We start from the raw sequence: 16855 nt of genomic DNA, 5'->3' as shown, positions 1-16855 counted from the left end.
ATTAACCCATAAGCCAAGAAAACAGAAATGCAGGACACACACCCCATAGGAGGAACTGGAGGCACTGGCCACAGGCAGGCCACTGCTGGATGCCCCTGAGACCTGGTCCAGGCTCTGTGTGGGGACTGCAGGAAGGGACAAAGGGGACTGGTGATCAGGAGCTGGATTTGCCACCAGCATGGAGGAGACTTGTGAGGTATTCTTGAAATGGATAGAGTTAAAAAAAAAAAATGGATGGAGTTGACCTCATATTATACCAACAGAAGTTGTCATAAATAATTAATATCATACTTAAGAATGAGTTGTAATTAATAAGTGTTCTAGGTAATTAATATGAATACCAATAAATAATGAAAACGACTCCATTTATTCTGATGTCAACTTATTCTCTAGGTTCAGATTTTAATGGCCAGCTGCTGCCAAAAATAATATATTGTTGTGGCTAAAATCTCTTGGTTATTTGACAGGTATTTAGAAATACTACTTTCTGAGTTACTTCGCAAGATATCTCCCCGAGGTTTCAGGGTGGGGTGTGTGAGAGAAACCACCTAAGCTGTGGGAATTTCTGCCTTGACTTTGATGGCCTCGGTTCCCACATTTCTATCAGCTCCTTTCCCACAGTCATTCATTTTTTGTGGTATCTCTATGTAAGTGAAGGCTGTACGCTCAAAACAAGACATTGATACTGCTGCAGCGTAGGACGAGAGCCTGGATTTGGGATTGGAAGGTGAGTTGGGGCCCTAAGTCTAATCAGTCACAGACTCTTTTTTTTTTTTTTTTTTTTTTTTTTTTGACAGGCAGAGTGGACAGTGAGAGAGACAGACAGAGAGAAAGGTCTTCCTTTGCCGTTGGTTCACCCTCCAATGGCCGCCATGGCTGGCGCGCTGCAGCTAGCGCACTGTGCTGATCTGAAGCCAGGAGCCAGGTGCTTCTCCTGGTCTCCCATGGGGTACAGGGCCCAAGCAATTGGGCCATCCTCCACTGCACTCCCTGGCCACAGCAAAGAGCTGGCCTGGAAGAGGGTCAACCGGGACAGAACCTGACACCCCGACTGGGACTAGAACCCGGTGTGCCGGCGCCACAAGGCGGAGGATTAGCCTAGTAAGCCGTGGCGCCGGCTGTCACAGACTCTTGACATTGACCATCAGCTGCCTCATCTCAGATGATGAAGTTCATTCACTGGCTAAGAATAAAAATATATACGGGGAAATCCTTGCACACAACTGACACATCTATAGGGGTTGACATTCAAATAGCTGGAACCCAGAACCCATTCTCTGTCCATGACAGTGGGCTGCCAAGGTCCACACTGACACATCTCAAGGCATACTGTTCACCACACCATCATGCCTATTAGGTGAGCAGAGCTGATGGCCCTCTTTTGAGCTGCCACTAGTGACCCTCCTATCTGTCCACAACATGTCCAGGTAACACTACGACGAGGACAAGGACAAGGACAAGGTGACCACATCTGGTTTTAAAAACACTCGTGTAGATTGTAACCACAGTGGAAAGATGCTGTGTCCCATGGCTCCCAGGAGGACAGGAATTCCTGAAGCATATTCCCTTTCAAGACTGCAACAGAGACAGACATTGGGCACAGCAGTTAAGAATCTGCATCCCATATCAGACTGCTCAAATACCTGGCTCCTCCACTTTTCATTCTGGCTTCCTGCTAACGGGTGTACTGGGAAGCAGCAGGTGATGGCTCCAGCATTTGGGTCCCTACCACACATGTGGCAGACCCCAGGAGGAGTTCCAGGCTCCTGGCTTCAGCCTGGCATAGCCCTGACTGTTGTGGGCATTTGGGGAGTGAACCAGCAGGTGGAAGATTAATCTATCTGTCATCTATCTGTCCCTCAACTCGTGTGTCTGCCTTTCAAATAAAGTGAAAATAAATAAAACTGTAGTTATCACAACAGAACTGAAACACAAAGCCCCGAGGCATGGAGTCCTGCGGGACGGCCCCCTCCCTCAGTGGTCCAGCAATAGAACCGGGGTGCAGCTGGCTCCCTGAGCGCCAGCTCAGGACACAGGTGGGCCGCACTCATCAGTAGCAGCAGGATCTGAAAACCGTCTCCGCCGCCTACCCGCAAAGCTTGCATTCCAGTTCCTGTTTGGATCAGTGCCAACGCAGGGGCTTCCGGGATTGAAGGACCGTGTCTTCCTCCACATCCGGTTCTGTAAAAGACATAGCAGGTCAGGCCACAGAGGGCTGAGGGGTTGCTCTGGGAGGCTAACGTGGTGGAGAGCACAGTGGGTGGAGCTCTGTCCTCACCAGCAGAGCAGTCTCCCCAGAGCGGAGGGTGAGCCCCTCTGGCTCTCAGGGAGGGACCCCCGCAGACACCCGGATGAGAACTTCATATGTGAGGACCAGGCTGACAGCACCTGGACCCACTGGGGCATGGCTGGCTTTGGGGGAGGTAGGACAGATGGACGCCAGGTGCCTCACTGGTGCAACCCAAGTGCATAGCATCTCCGGGTATTTTAGTCTTGCCTAAAAAATCACCTGAATGCAATCAAGCCCTGGCTCTGACCACCAGTGAATAGGAAATACGGGGAAAAGGGCACAAATTCAATGGTGCAACAAAGAAATCATCAGCCAAGTTCAGAATGTGCAACCCTTGTACAGGAAATTACTTGGTTCCTCCAACAAAAGAATGATATTGCAAAAAGGTGCAGAGGGAGTGGTGGTGTTCAACAGAAGAGCAATCAGGCGAGTGTGCAGTATGTGGGCCTAGTCGGATCATAACTTGAACAAACTGACTCTTAAGAGACATTTTTAAGACAACTGGGGGTGTCTGATGAGGTTAAAGAACTTCTAGTAATCCTTTAAAGGAACAGTGGTATAGTGCATTTTTTGGGTTCTTTTTTTTTAAACTATCATCTAGAGATGCATACCAAGGTAGCTCTGGATAAAATAACATGATATCTGGGATTTGCTTTAACATTATGTCAGGAAAAAATGTGTGGGAGGGAGAAAGATGAAAAGGAGATTGGTAAGGTGTTGGTGGTTGTTCAAGATCCTAACAGGGAGTTCCTTACGCAAGCCTCTCTAAGAACAGATACTCCCCGGTGAGTCCCAGTGCTGAGAATGACTAGAAAGCACGCTCCCAGGGGATTTCATAACACATGGTGGGGTAGAAATTCTCTTAAAGGTCAGACAGCTAGTGCAAGGCAAGGAAGTCCAAGGAAGTCTTAGCTCAAGCCCAGCCTACTGGGTTACTCACATGAGTCTGTGTGTACACATATCCATCGGGATTGGCCACAGGCAACAAGAAAATATCCATTTTCTCCAAGATGGAGGTGAGGGCTGGATCCTTCTGGTAGTCGGAGGCAATCTAAGCAGAGACAGGGGCTTGTCAGGCAGGCCGTGCAAGCTGGGTGGCTCCCTCTAAGCCGCGTCTTCCTGACACGCAGGCATCTGGCTAGAGTGGATGTCTGAAGAATAGCACCCACCCTGCGACACCACCCTGGGGCCCACGAGGCTCAGCTCACTCATCCAACCCTGGGGAGCACAGTTGCACGATAGTAGCAGCCTCAGGGAACCCTGGGGTACCCACCTCATTCGTTCCTCCCAGGAGGGCGGAGCCACATCACAGACAGTAGGAATGGGAGCCCCCAACAAAGGGGTAGGGAAGGTGTATCTTTCACATGCACCACCCTTCCTCTCCTAGTGCTGGCTTCAGACAGACTTTCTAGAAGGATCTGAGCCAGCAGGAAGTCCCCAAAGGCCTGTGAGGTGTGGCAAGAGCCACGGGCAAGGCTCATGGGAGTTAGCTGCAGATTGCAAGTCAGGCCCACCTCTGCCTCAGGACCTTGCTCCCCGCCATGAACACACCTTGTCACTTAGCCTCAGCAGGCCAATCAAGGGGCTTTGGCCTTTTGCTTCTGCAGTCTGAAAAGGCCCAGCCTGTGCAGAGCCCCTTCCCGCCTCCCCCTGGGGTCTCAGCCACATGGGACCTGCCGAGGGCCCCCGGGCCCACCCGAATCCTTGGCTAATACCAGGTGACATGACCTTCCTCGCCGTCCAGATGGCCGTGGCCTGGGAGACCCACTCGCGGGAATGGATGCCTGCATTCAGCCACACGGCGGGCCGCCGCTGGCCTCCTCTTCCAGCGCTGAACTGCAGAAGCAGAGAGAGGCCAGAAAGTGACCCGCCGGCCTGCTCTGCCTCACCTCCCCTCTCCCCAGCTCGCTCCCATTCATTTAATTCATTTAAGATAATGCAGAGACCAAATGTTCCTGAGGGCCCCATCTATTTCTCAGGCTTATCCGTGACCAGGGAGCTTAATTGGTTGGCTGCGGGTTCAGCTGCCGGGCCTCAGCCTCTCCGGCGTTCAGAGGAAATGGGAAGGAGAAATAATTGTGATTGTGGATTAGAATGCCCGTGTGATTAGAGAGAATATTATGTCTCTTGAAAGACCTCAAGTGGTATCCCAACAGAGAGAGAGAGAGATGCAGGGGTACGCAGGCCAGGCTGTTCTAGCTGCTGCAATAAGTGAACCTGGTTTTAAATGGCGGGGGAGGGGGGTCCACTATAACTCTTTGTAAGTGGCAGTAATGAATTCCGGCTCCTGCCTTTGGGGCCCCTTGGGTCCGGGCTTGGTGCTAATGAAGCCAGAGTCTCCATCATATGGGCAAATAGACTAAATAGAATTATTTCCAAGCAAGCAGCTCACTGCCAGCCCCCCCTCCTGCTGGGCATTTGCCCACCCCTATAAACCTAGGTTCTTTGGGGCTTATGTGAAGCTAAGGGTTTGACAAATTTTTAGCACCATCGTTATTCCATGGCTAAATTCCTTTTTGTTCATCAGCTGACTTATCTCTGTCACTGTCATAGTTTTCTACCTCTTTGGCCAATAGAGATCTGAATCTGTTTGAAATATCCAAAAATTGGGCTTTGAGGAGCCAGTGATCTGAGGCTGGGCTCAGGACTACATCAGTCCTAACGTCAGCTCCTTTGGTTGCTTCTCCAGTGAGCACTCCTAAAAGCAGAATGGAACGTAGACACCTGTCACTGGCCGACCTGCTGTTTGCAGAAGTTGGAAGAAGGCAGGACTCTGGCTCCTCTAAGAACTTTCTGGGGTACTGCCTGCCTGCCCTCTGACCCTGTCTCTCAGTCAAAACTTGAATGGGATGTGCTCCTTCCAACTCCCCTCATGTTAGACGAAAGGAAGGGATTCTGCCAGACCAACTCTACCCCAGGGGAGCCTCCTGGAGTGTAAGGGGTCTAAACCGCTACCCCTCCAGCGTTCTAAGGGTGGAATCCTGGGCGCAAGCACCCTGCGGCGCGTGTCTCATCAGGACCCTGACAAGCACGGGGGCCTCACCTTCAGGACGTACATGGGCCGCTTCTCAAACGAACATCCAATCTTCACCCTGCTTGCCAGGTCAGGAAAATCCGTGGCAATGCTGTCCATCTCGTGGTAAATCTGAAGCATGCAAAAGGGAACCCAGGGACCTTTGGAAAATGTGTCCAGGTCTGGATGGATGTCTGTTTATTTTGTTGGTCTCAAAGATTTCTTCCAGGCTCTCAACCTTAGGGTTGACCATGTGTTATCAGCCTGGAGTGCTTATCACAAGGAACTGCCTGGACAGTCCTTTCCTAAGTGTGCTAGGGTATGACATATTTCATGTGTCCACCAAATTATACTTCACGAAACTGTAGTGGGGAGACTTGCACAGACCCTGTCTTAACAAGATACTGTGTTAACCGTGTGGGCCTTTGCAACATCTCCGCTTATCCAAGGCTCTTTTTTTATCTTAAGTTGGTTTATTTATGTAAAAGGTAGATAAAGAAACAGAGAGCTCCATTCACTTGCTCACTCCCCAGATGCCCCCAACAGCCAGAGCTGGACCAGGCTGAAGCTGGGAGCTGGGGACTCAGTCCAGGTCTCCAGTGAGAGAGGCAGGGGCCCAAGCACTTGAGTGGCACCTGCTGCCTCTCGGGGTCTGCATCAGCAGGAAGCTGGGCTTGAACCCAGGCACTCTGACGTGGGCCCCAGGCGTCCCAACTGCAGTGCCACGTGCCCACCTGCCCAGGCTGTCTGTGGCAAGACTTTTCAAAATGTTGTGACTACTTTCTACACCAGACCAAAAAAATAAGATCATAATTATAGCATGGACCATAAATAGAAGAGCTTCAAAAAGTTCATGGAAAATGGAGTTAAAGAGATTTACCTTTTTAATTTTATAAAGTTTATTTTTAATTTAGTAAATTGCTTTTGAAATTTTAAAATCTATGTACAGGGCCAGCACCATGGCTCACTTGGTTAATCCTCCGCCTGCGGTGCCAGCATCCCATATGGGCGCCAGGTTCTAGTCCCAGTTGCTCCTCTTCCAGTCCAGCTCTCTGCTGTGGCCCGGGAGTGCAGTGGAGGATGGCCCAAGTGCTTGGGCCCTGCACCTGCATGGGAGACCAGGAGGAAGCGCCTGGCTCCTGGCTTCGGATCACATTTGGGGGGTGAACCAACAGAAGGAAGACCTTTCTCTCTGTCTCTCTCTCTCTCACTAACTCTATTTGTCAAATAAAAAAAAAAAATCTATGTACAGCTTTTAAATAGTCTGCATTACCAATGACCTTTTTGAAAACACTTTTCTTTGCATGGATTTCAAAATCTGTATGCCAAAATAAGTTTAACTTTTAATTCCATTTTTTTCCACAAACATTTTGAGATACCCTCAGATGCATACTAATATGCTACCACACAAATGTATTATGTATATTATGAAAATGGTTGCATTAGTAATAAATATAAATACAGAGAAATAAATAGAAGGCATAGTAGTTTCTTCCATCCTGGTGGGCCATCTTGCTTACACCCTGGGGTATAGGCACACGACTTTGGAAATGATTTCTTTAAAGGCTTGTGAAAATAAGCAAAGAACTAGAAAAATGGCTAAAAATACACCCATTTGCTTTTGGGGGAGAAAAAGGGAAGACAAGAAAAAAAATTATTTAAATAGAGTTTACCCATATTTGTTGCTCAGATTTCAAAATTCTGTCCTTAAGATGGGAAGAAGGTATTATACAGAAGAGGAAAATGTGAAATTGGTAGAGAATAAAGTCAAGCTTAAAGAGTTTATCAGACTTGCAGTGGATACTCCACACTGAGCAGAAACAGGAAACCTCACCCCAAAACACACAGGCAAGCAAATAGCACACGACACAAATGGTTCCCAGCCAAGCCTAACTGCTAAAGGAGGGCTAAGTGTAGGTGGCAGAGCGAAGAGGGAGCTAGCAGCAGGTGGAGTGCAGGAAACCAAGCCATGGAGCTGCACTGGGCCTTTCAGGGCGGAAGCAAACCCGAGAGAAGAGTACAAGGCACAGGACCAGTGCAAGGCGAGGAGCTGGGAATTGGCAGTTCTGGCCTCATAAAGGGCTTGGCAATTCTACCCGCTGGCCCTGGAGGGTGAAGGAGCAGCAGGGTGGCTGTCCTGAGCCATGAGAGGAAAAAGTCGTCCAGGAAAAGTCAGAACACCAAGCTGTGTCCCGATGCGGCGCCCAGACGCACGCTGCCAACCACAACGGATCTAGAGAAATCAAGAGGGACACGCACAAAGAATCTAGAACCAGAAACCTTGGCAGGGACATGCATGAAATTCCCACTAGAGACCTAAGAGGGAGATGGCACGCCGGTGCCCAGCCAGAGGCCTCCTGCGAGCAAGAGAGAGCCGTGAACCGGATCCCGGAGGACACCCAGCCCCAGGGAAACCAAGGTGAGTGGGTGAGAAGGCGAAGCTGCAGCAGCCAGCAAGGCAGAGCCGGGCCCCTCTGGAGTCACGGGTGACATTTGCAACCGCTTAGATCAGCTGGGGAGGGCCCCACGTTAATGAGGCTAGCGTCACGGTTTTGATCCCTGTGTGGGCCCCGAGCTCTGCTTTCGTCCATGGCCTGAGCCTGAACTCCTAACTTTATCCAGCTGTTTTGCAGATGTATGTCCCTGGTCTCAAGCGGGATCAGGGGGCAGCGTGGTTGGAAGTGTACACAATAAACAAAGCTACTGACAAGCATGGGAAAGCAGTGGAAAGAGCCGGTCAGCCTTTGAAATAATCCCTCATGCAGAAGAAAGCAGCTCAAAGTCTATGTCCTGGGAAAAGCATGCCAGGAACACGGTGTCTGCACGCCCAGAACAGCTTGTCCTCAGGTGTCGGAGGGAGCATACCGACGGAGCCTGGTCCTTTATTCGTGAACCAGTGGCGAGTTTGCAGACGAACGCAGAGGATCCCGGAGGGCGTAAGAGAAACGCACCGGGCTCCGTGCAGTCCCCCGGGATTTCTCAGGTTCCAGCATCGTGTGTAATTATTTCTGCTCCAACTTTTTCATTTATAGGTTTGGCTTCCCTTGAAAGTCAGTCATCTCTATAAAGTGGTTTCTAACTGAACACAGCACCAAAATGCATTAGGGAACAAATATACATTATAAGTAGTCATGATCAATGAGTGGAAATATTTGGTTAACCTTGGAAATAACCACTTGTCTACTTGCCTGGAATAAGTACATTTTATTCTGGGTGAGGGATCGTGGTGGGGTGGGAGAAGGTTGAATTACAAGGACTGGAAATGGTTACGATTATTTCACGGTTTTCCTGAAGGGCTTTGCCTAAGAAAAGGAGGCGTGTGGGAGAAAATGGCTAGTTCGGGTTTTACTGCACTCTTAGGTGCTGGTGGCAGTTAATGCAAGAATGAGAAAGGAACTGACACTTGCACATGTTAGTCCCTCAGTGGAGCGATCCCACGCTGGAGACCAATACCCCCTGCGAGTAAGGAGAGGGGCCGCACGGTCAGGGCGCAGATCAGCGAGATGCTGAACCTGCCCTTGGACACTTACGGCTTCCAGAGAATGATACGCGCCATAGTTGAAGTCACTGCCGCTCCGTTCCTGCCCTTCGTTCTGTTGCATCTCTTCATCTTCGTTGTCTAACAGGGCCTAAAAACACACACACAGCAGTGTCGTCCAGTGACCCACTGCAGATGTAGGCTCCCGGGCCTCCTGCTACAGCTTGGTACGTGGTCCGGCCAAAATGGCCGTGCCCTCAGCATGTCAAGTGGCACAAATGCCAAGGTTTACAAGGGGGTCAGGTTTCCTTCGTGTATCTGTAAAATTTTACTCCTGGATGCCCGATTTACATCCCTCCATTTAAAACCCAACATACGTGCTATTTGGTTATTCTACGGTAGGAGCCCTGCAGAATCCGCCTGCATCTGGTACGCAGGGCCCCTGAAACACACAGCTCGGGAAACCATTCTGAAACAAAGAAATCCTCATAACCACTCATACTTTGAAGGTTCCTGGCAGATGTCTGTGACACGGGAGGATGATTAATACGCTCACAGCTGCTCACGCCATCAGGAGACGCCCGGGCCAAATCACCAATTAGTCCACAACCCACCTCGGTGGAGGAGAGGGCAGTCCCTACTGCACGGGGAAGTCCCCCCGGCCGGGGGCTGCTGGCCACACTCCTCCTCCCTTCCTCAAAGGGGGCTTCGTAGACGGCTCTCCAAAGCCCACCCCCACTCTGCTCTTGCCTCCTGGCTTCCAAAAAAAGCAAGCGAGAGGCAGTTTTCCCTTAATGGCACATCTAGGATGTACCAGGCACTGTTAGACATCCTGTATGCGTTTAATCACTGCGTCTTCTCCATAAATCCCACGAAGGAGGACTCTTAGTTCTCACCATGTCACTGCTGGCGAAATGGGGACTCAAGACGGTAACAGCTTATCTGAAGACACAGTGCTAGGAGTTAGCTGAGTCGGGGGTTTGGATCGGATCTGTGAAGCTCCCTAAACTAGGGGTGCCCTTTCTTCCACAACACATTGTTCCTACTCTTCTTCTGTTTGCCTCAGTCTTTTCATCTGTGAAATAGGTCCATTCTCAACCGGCAGCCTGGGCCTACGCAAGACCAGTGAGGAGCCATGGGCTACCCACCTGTAGGTCTTCAATTGTCACTGAGTACTCCAAGCCCTGGGATGCCAGGAAGGACTTGACTGACTGCACGCTGACAGATGGGACCAGGACATCTACCGGCCGACCAAAGGTGGAGGGAGATTTCCAGACATTGAGCTGAAGGCAACAGAAATAAAACCAGGTTAAAGGGCAGTTCAGGTAAAAGGCACAATGAACTCATTCTTCGAGAACTACCGCCAAAAGCCAGGGTGATACCTGAGGGGCCAGGTTCCACCCAAGGACAAACTTTGTCCATTTCACAATTGCATCTGGCCAGGCCTGTCCGGCAAGCAGCAGCCAAGAAGAGACAGTCCAGTAGCAGCTGGAAGGACAGAGCCAGCTGCTCAGGCCGCGCCTCCCAGGACGGCACTGCTGTCAACAACAGTGCCTCTTCTGCCCATCAGTCCTGTCCATTCTCAGCTGTGTCCATGGCACGTTGACTAGTACAGGATCATCCGAGGGGACTTGAAAGGACAAGTTTAGGGGCTGCCACTTGCGACGTCATCATCCCGTAACAGAACACCAGTTCAAGTGCCGGCTGCTCCACTTCCCATGTAGCCTCCTGCTAATACTCCCGGGAAGGCAGCAGAAAGTGGCCCAAGCCCTTGGCCCTACCACCCATGTGGGAGATCTGTTTGGAGCTCTTGGCTCCGGCATGGCCCAGCCCCAGCCACTGCAGCCATTTGGAAAGTGAACGAGCAGATGGAAGACCTCTCTCTCTCTCTCTCCCTCTCTATATCGCTCTGCCTTTCAAACAAGATAAATCTTTGAGAAAAAAATAAATAGATAAAAAGATAAGCTTATGTTGGTGCAAAAAAAAACTTTTTCAACTCATGTGTGGTTTTTCATAATGTTCCTTTTTTCGTGAGCTCTTTGAAGAACCTTTGGACATAAAAGAGCTTTCGAATAAAAAATAAAAATCCCTTTAGTGCGAGGGTCTTCTCCCACCAATGGCAGAAGATACGTGGGACAACCACGAAACACCACGTACCTTAAAGTTGTCCGAATTCACCAGCCAACTCAATTTGCTGATCTCGTCTCCATTTCTGACATTAATCCTAAAAACTTGGTCCCTGGAGAAGAAAAAAAAAATGCACACACACACACACACACACACACAAGATAATGGTGAGCTTTCAGCTGGCATATAAAACTCCAAGCCTACAATTCCAGACAGAACGAGGCCGAACGAGAGGAAATGGTCGCGTCTTTGGTTATAATGTATAGCCATTAAAAATAAGACTACGTGGCAAATATGAAAAAGTGCTTATGGTATAACTTTAAGGAAAATAGTAAGTGAAAGAGCAGGACCCAAAATTGTATGCATGCCATGATCACAAGTATGGAAAAAGCAGATGCATTGGAAGAGAAACAGACAACGGAAATATAGGGAATGCTGACAGCGCTCAAGTTCGGGTCGTGGGATTATGGATGACTGATTTTTTTTCCTTGTATCTGTTTTTTGTAATGTAGTCATATTACTTTATAATGAAAAACATATATATTTTACAGAAAGGAATGTTCCTGAGTTACACGCAAAGCTAACTGGAGACATAAAGAAGCACTTCTTCACTGTCAAGGGTGAGGCCTGAAACCCTGGCAGAGGCTCCGTCCCGGGGAAGGTTGGCTGCCTTCCTCCTATTTCGGGAGAGGCCGGGGGCTCGCTGCCTGGCTGCCAGCCCCAGAATCCTACACCAGTGCACACTGCAGCCAGCAACAGCGAGTGGCCCCGGGTGCTAGGGGCCGACCCTGGGCATGGCTCCTCCACACAGGGCCCTGAGAAGGCACCCTGCCCGCCGGGGCGGCCTCCTCTGTTGCTTGTCCTGCCCTTGTCTCATATACTTTATTTCACTTCCGCAGCAGCGGCAGGGGGAGAGGCCCCCCGAGTCCCGTGTGTGGGTGGGAGAAGGCCGGGCCTGAAAAGCTGCCTTTGTGCTCCTAGCCCGCTCGGGCAGCCAGGGGAGCCATTAGCCCGTTGCTAAGTGACGGCCCAACTGCATCCGCACTCGACACTGTCACATGCGTCATCTTTTGACACGAGTGAATGCGGGGCGCGCTGCTGCAGGGGGGCTGTGGGCTCACGGGGCAGCGCCTCATTAGAAAGAAACCAGTTCCATCCAGACAGACCCTCAGGACTTCACTTGCTTCGGGAAGGTTCTGGGGACTCTCCAGGAGGGCCTAGGCCAGCCCCTAAGAAGGCAAGATCCACTTTAGAGTTGTTCCCCTGCCAGGCTTGCCCTCGCCTACCAGCCCAGCCCCCACCAGGGCTGAGGGGTGGGCAGCTAACTGCCTCCAGCAGAGTGGCTGAAAGCCCAGGTGAACACGCCTGGCTGGCTGGGGGTTGGGATAGGGCCTGAGAGGGCTCCCCAAGGGTCCCTGAGTTGGAAGCTGAGTCCCTGGAGGGCAGTGTTGGGCAGTGGTGGAGCATTCAAGCACGCAGGCCCTTGGGTTCTTGGCGGGGATGAACACAGTTTTCAGGGGGCCCGAGTTAGTTCCCACAGGAGCAGGTGCTCATAAAAGAACAAGTCTGAGTCCTTCTCACCATCCGGCTTCTCGTCAAACTGTGACCGCTCCCTCTTGCACACACTCCCACCGCGGTGCCATTGCCGTGTTGATGTGTGGCCAAGGGAGCCCTCATGAGATGCCCAAGAGACAGGGCAGCCTCGTCCATCCCTGGCCATTGCAGCCATCTGGGGAGTGAACCAGCAGATGGAAGACACCTCTCTCTCTCTTTCTGTGCCTCTCCCGCTGTCTGACTTTCAAATACATAAATAAATCTTTAAAAAAAAAAAAAAAAAAGTGGGATTGCAGCCCTGGGCAGGTGGGAGTCAAACCACTTTCCCCAGGCATGGGCAAGCAGCCTTGCCAAAGGGAGGATTTGAAACAGAAGGGGCGGGGCCGGCTCTGTGGCGCAGCAGGTTAAAGCCCTGGTCTGCAGCACCGGCATCCCACATGGGCGCTGGTTCCAATCCAGCTCTCTGCTACGGCCTGGGAAGGCAGTAGAAGATGGTCTAAGTCCTTGGGCCCCTGCACCCACGTGGGAGACCCCAAAGAAGCTCCTGGATCCTGGCTTCAGATCAGTGCAGCTCCAGCCGTCTGGAGTGAACCAGTTGTAGCCATGGGGGGTGTGAACCAGCAGATGGAAGACTCTCTCTCTCTGTGCCTTTTCCTCTCTCTAACTCTGCCTTTCAAATAAATAAATAAATCTAAAAAAAAAAAAAAAAAAAAAAAAAAAAAAAAAAAAAAAAAAAACACAGAAGGGAAAGCCTTATTCCTGATTGAGAACAAGGACCAGCCTGCCAAACCCATGTTCTGTCACAACCTGCTTCCGAGATACCAGAGAAAGAGCTGCTGTATTTATTTTTGTTTAAGGCTTATTTATTTGAAAGGCAGATACAGAGAGAAGGGAGAGCGCAAGCTTCCATCCGCTGGGGCTGGGCCAGGCCAAAGCCAGGAGCCAGGAGCTTCTTCTGGGTCTCCCAAATGAGCGCAGGGGCCCACACAATTGAGCCATCTCCACTGCTTTCCCAGGAGCATTAGCAGGGAGCTGGATTGGAAGTGGAGCACCCAGAGCGTGAACCAGCGTCCACATGGGATGCCAGCATTGCAGGCAGAGGCTTAACCTTCTACGCCACAGCACTGGCCCCAAAGGGGTGCTTTAAACAGGCTTTCTGGGGCAGGCATTTGGCGCAGTGGTTAAAGTGCCTGGGTTGGACTCCCAGCTCCACTTCCAATCCCAGCTGCCTGCTAATGTGCACCCTTGTGGGTAGCGGATATTGGCTCAAGTACTTGTGTTCCTGCCACCCACACAGACCTAGCTTGAGTTCCAGGCTCCTGGCTTTGGCTTGGCCCAGCCCTGGGAATCGCAGGCATTTGAGGGCATGAACCAACATATTGGAAATCTTTTTTGCCCCCCCCCTCAAATAAATTAAGTAAATATATTTTCCATATGGGCATCCTGTGGAGTAGGTGTTTGGGGTAGCTGTTAAGATACCCACAACATCCCACACCAGAATGCCTGGGCCTGAGTCCTGGCCCTGCTCCCAGTTGTAGCTTCTTGCGAATACATTTCCTGGGAGGCAGCAGGTGGTGGCTGAAGCACTTGGATCCCTTCCATCCACCCACATGGGTAGAATTCCCGGTTCTCAGATTTGGGCCAGCCCAGCTTTGATGGTTGAAGGCCCTGGGGGAGTAAACCAATGGATGGGAACTCTGTATCTTGCTATCTCTCTCTTTCTCCATCTCCCTGCCTCACCATCAAATAAGCAGATAATTAAAAAAAAAGAAAAAAAAGTGAAGTGGGCAATCTAGAAAGATCCTGTGTGTGGACGCCTCCAGCGGCAACATTAGGCATAAGCAATTACAGAGGGGTGGGGGGAGGAGCAGGGGAAACAACGGGGGACGTAAGGACAAGCGTGGAGACCACGTCACACATTCATCCAGCACACGCACTCTGGTTTTGCAGAAGCAGAACTTGCCTACTCCTGGGCAAGGCCACGGCAGGGACACAGTGCCTCTCAGAGGCCCTGAAGAAGAGTAAATCCACAACTCACTCACGCTCTCCTCGCCAAGCTCCAGGCTTAAGGCAACACCCCTAGAGTGCAGGGGGCCGGACGGAAGGGCTGCTGCGGAACGTTGCCTGTCCGTCTCTGTCTCCCCTCCTCTCACTCCCACCTCCGCCTGGCTCCAGTGCCCCTGAAGCCCCAAGTTCACCATGCACGTTCACTCCTGTTTGACTTCCCACGGGCCGATCCCTGCGCCTGCAGCCCCAGTCCCCTCCCTGATATGCCTGGCGGTCTCTCTCAGGACCCACTCCCGTCCGCCGTGAGGCTTTCCCCAACCAGAGCAAGCAAAGCCTGGACACAGTCTCTAGGCAGGGACGGCAGGGTCTGACGTTCTTAGGCGTGAAGCACGCCGAGATCTGAAAGCAGAGCGGTTGCGAGGGGCTGGTGTACGAAGGGCAGGGCAGCCTGTGTCTCTGTTTGGAAATCGTCCTTGCCTTGTGCCAAGTTCTGGACAAGCAACAGCTGCCCCTGGACTGAGCTTCTGTCCTTTGCCTTTCCCACGCAGGCAGGTGACTGGGGACCCCTCCTCTGTGTCTCCTCCTCTGCATCTCCAGCCAGGCTCGGCAGCCACTACGAGCAGCGACGCTTAAGGAAGAGGCGGTTGCCCAGGGCGCTCCGACACCTGCCAGCTGCTGCAGATGCCACAGCCGGTTCTGCCACTACTTCCTGTTCTCTGCCTGCCCAGCATCTCCAGACATCCTGGCCACCGTCCCATCCTTAAAAAGCCTAAAGGTCAGGCCAAAAGACACCAGCAGAGCAAGAAGGACTGGGGAGGTCCGTGAGATAGAGGGGATGAAGGGAGACAGGCGAGAGGGCACATCCTCCTGCGCTCGGTCATCCTGCGTCCTGGCCGCCCGCCCACCTGAGTGCTCAGCGGGCGCTTCCCCTCGCCCCGACTGCTCACTGAAACGTCCCTGGGCCCCAGGGAGGATGCCACCACGTTTGCTGGGTCCACGACTGTGGAGTAAGAAGAGATGCGGGATGAGGATGACGCCACTGGGTGAAATCATCCACTCAGGCCCTCAGCTCTTTCTGTTCAAAACCTCTGCGGTCAACTCGAAGGCCCAGCCCAGGTGGCCGCAACCTCGTACGACGGGCGGGAATCCTGAGAAACAGAGGTTGTGGAGCTGCGTGAGAAGCTGCGGCGGGAGCTGACAGCTCCGTGCTCCGGCCCACGCAGCGGCAGGTGTAGTTATGACGCACCTACTGCTGAGCTGCCAGCGAAAAATTGTCCCTCCCTGGCCACGGGCTACGCCTCACCCCTCCGAGCTGTTTAGCAGGAGAGAGACAGGTGTGAACAGAAGTCGTCCCCATGAAAATTACTCAATCTCATCTAAGTAATTACCTCAATAAACAACCCCAAGTCCCTTTAGCCAGGTGGTATACGAGGCTAACAGACAGGCACAGACCCGGGAGATAGAGGCTTCTATGTGGAGGTGAACTTGGGTTGCAGCAGGAGAACAGGGTTTGCATTCAGAGTTCCTGGTCCCCTGCTTACCAGCTAAGTGGCCTTGGGCGGGTTCCTTAGCCTTTTTAAGGCTGAGTTTTTTCATGTTTACGCGGAGGAAAAGAACAGCCCTGCCAGGCAGAGTTGTTGCGTGAACCACAAGTTGAAGCACCTTGCAAATGGCACCGCGTTAGGCAGTGCTGAGCAGTCAGCATTCAGTCTGCCCGCAGCACACCCTGCCATGCCATGCGTTCGTCTCCGCGACCTGCGCACTGTCTCCCTTGCAAACCTCGGAGCATTCCGTGTGCACAGGTGGCCCGGCTTGCGTCCCCTCATGTCAGTTCTTGTGACTGTAGTTGGGCAGGACCTACTAAATCTTCACGTCCCAGAAAACCAAGTGAAGCCAGGAAGCCCATCACCCAGGTCTTCCCCTTGAACATGGCAAAGAGCAGCAACAATAACAAATACAGGACTAAGGGCGTCAGAGATACCCGACACTGACAAATAAGAATCAGGAAGAAGAACTGACAGGAGATCAGGGAGATGGGGAGGAGGCAAGGGGGACCACCTTGTCCAGATCTCACAGATGAAAGCAGGGCTCAGAGTGGAAGCGACTTGTCCAGGACGACACGGAGGCAAAGCCAGGTCGAAAACCCAAGGCTTCTTCTCCCTAGGCCCTACTACCCGAGGCATCATCTGCCCTCATTTCCACTGGCTCCCACATTTCTGAAACAACCAATTAATAAGTCCAAAGGAACTTACCCCAAAAATTTCTCTCGGCCACAGATGCTGGACCCGATGAGGGTCGCGACGAGCAGGAGCCACCTCATGTCCCAAGGTGTCGGTCACCCGGCGGCTGAGTCAAGCTGTATTTATAGGGAGCGTGAGGCAGACTC

General features: G+C 51.8%; 1 protein-coding gene and 1 long non-coding RNA gene across 2 annotated transcripts in view; one reads left to right on the top strand and one right to left on the bottom strand.

The window, feature by feature from the left end:
• Nucleotides 1-16727, top strand: part of LOC127491664 (uncharacterized) — a 77491-nt gene extending 60764 nt beyond the window's left edge. The window contains exons 5-6 of the long non-coding RNA XR_011387452.1: nt 11460-11528; nt 15018-16727. This is a non-coding gene — a long non-coding RNA (uncharacterized lncRNA). The remainder of the gene's footprint in view (nt 1-11459; nt 11529-15017) is intronic.
• Nucleotides 1-16855, bottom strand: part of CPA4 (carboxypeptidase A4) — a 22887-nt gene extending 6032 nt beyond the window's left edge. The window contains exons 1-8 of the mRNA XM_002712079.5: nt 16722-16855; nt 10939-11020; nt 9930-10064; nt 8834-8932; nt 5334-5435; nt 4019-4126; nt 3231-3341; nt 2091-2181 (exon numbers count right to left, since the gene is read on the bottom strand). Coding sequence (XP_002712125.3) covers nt 2091-2181; nt 3231-3341; nt 4019-4126; nt 5334-5435; nt 8834-8932; nt 9930-10064; nt 10939-11020; nt 16722-16789 — 796 coding nt within the window. The 5' untranslated portion in view covers nt 16790-16855. The remainder of the gene's footprint in view (nt 1-2090; nt 2182-3230; nt 3342-4018; nt 4127-5333; nt 5436-8833; nt 8933-9929; nt 10065-10938; nt 11021-16721) is intronic.

Source organism: Oryctolagus cuniculus, chromosome 3, assembly GCF_964237555.1.
Source record: "Oryctolagus cuniculus chromosome 3, mOryCun1.1, whole genome shotgun sequence".
Taxonomy (NCBI): domain Eukaryota; kingdom Metazoa; phylum Chordata; class Mammalia; order Lagomorpha; family Leporidae; genus Oryctolagus; species Oryctolagus cuniculus.
This window is presented reverse-complemented; position numbering and strand designations above follow the sequence as displayed.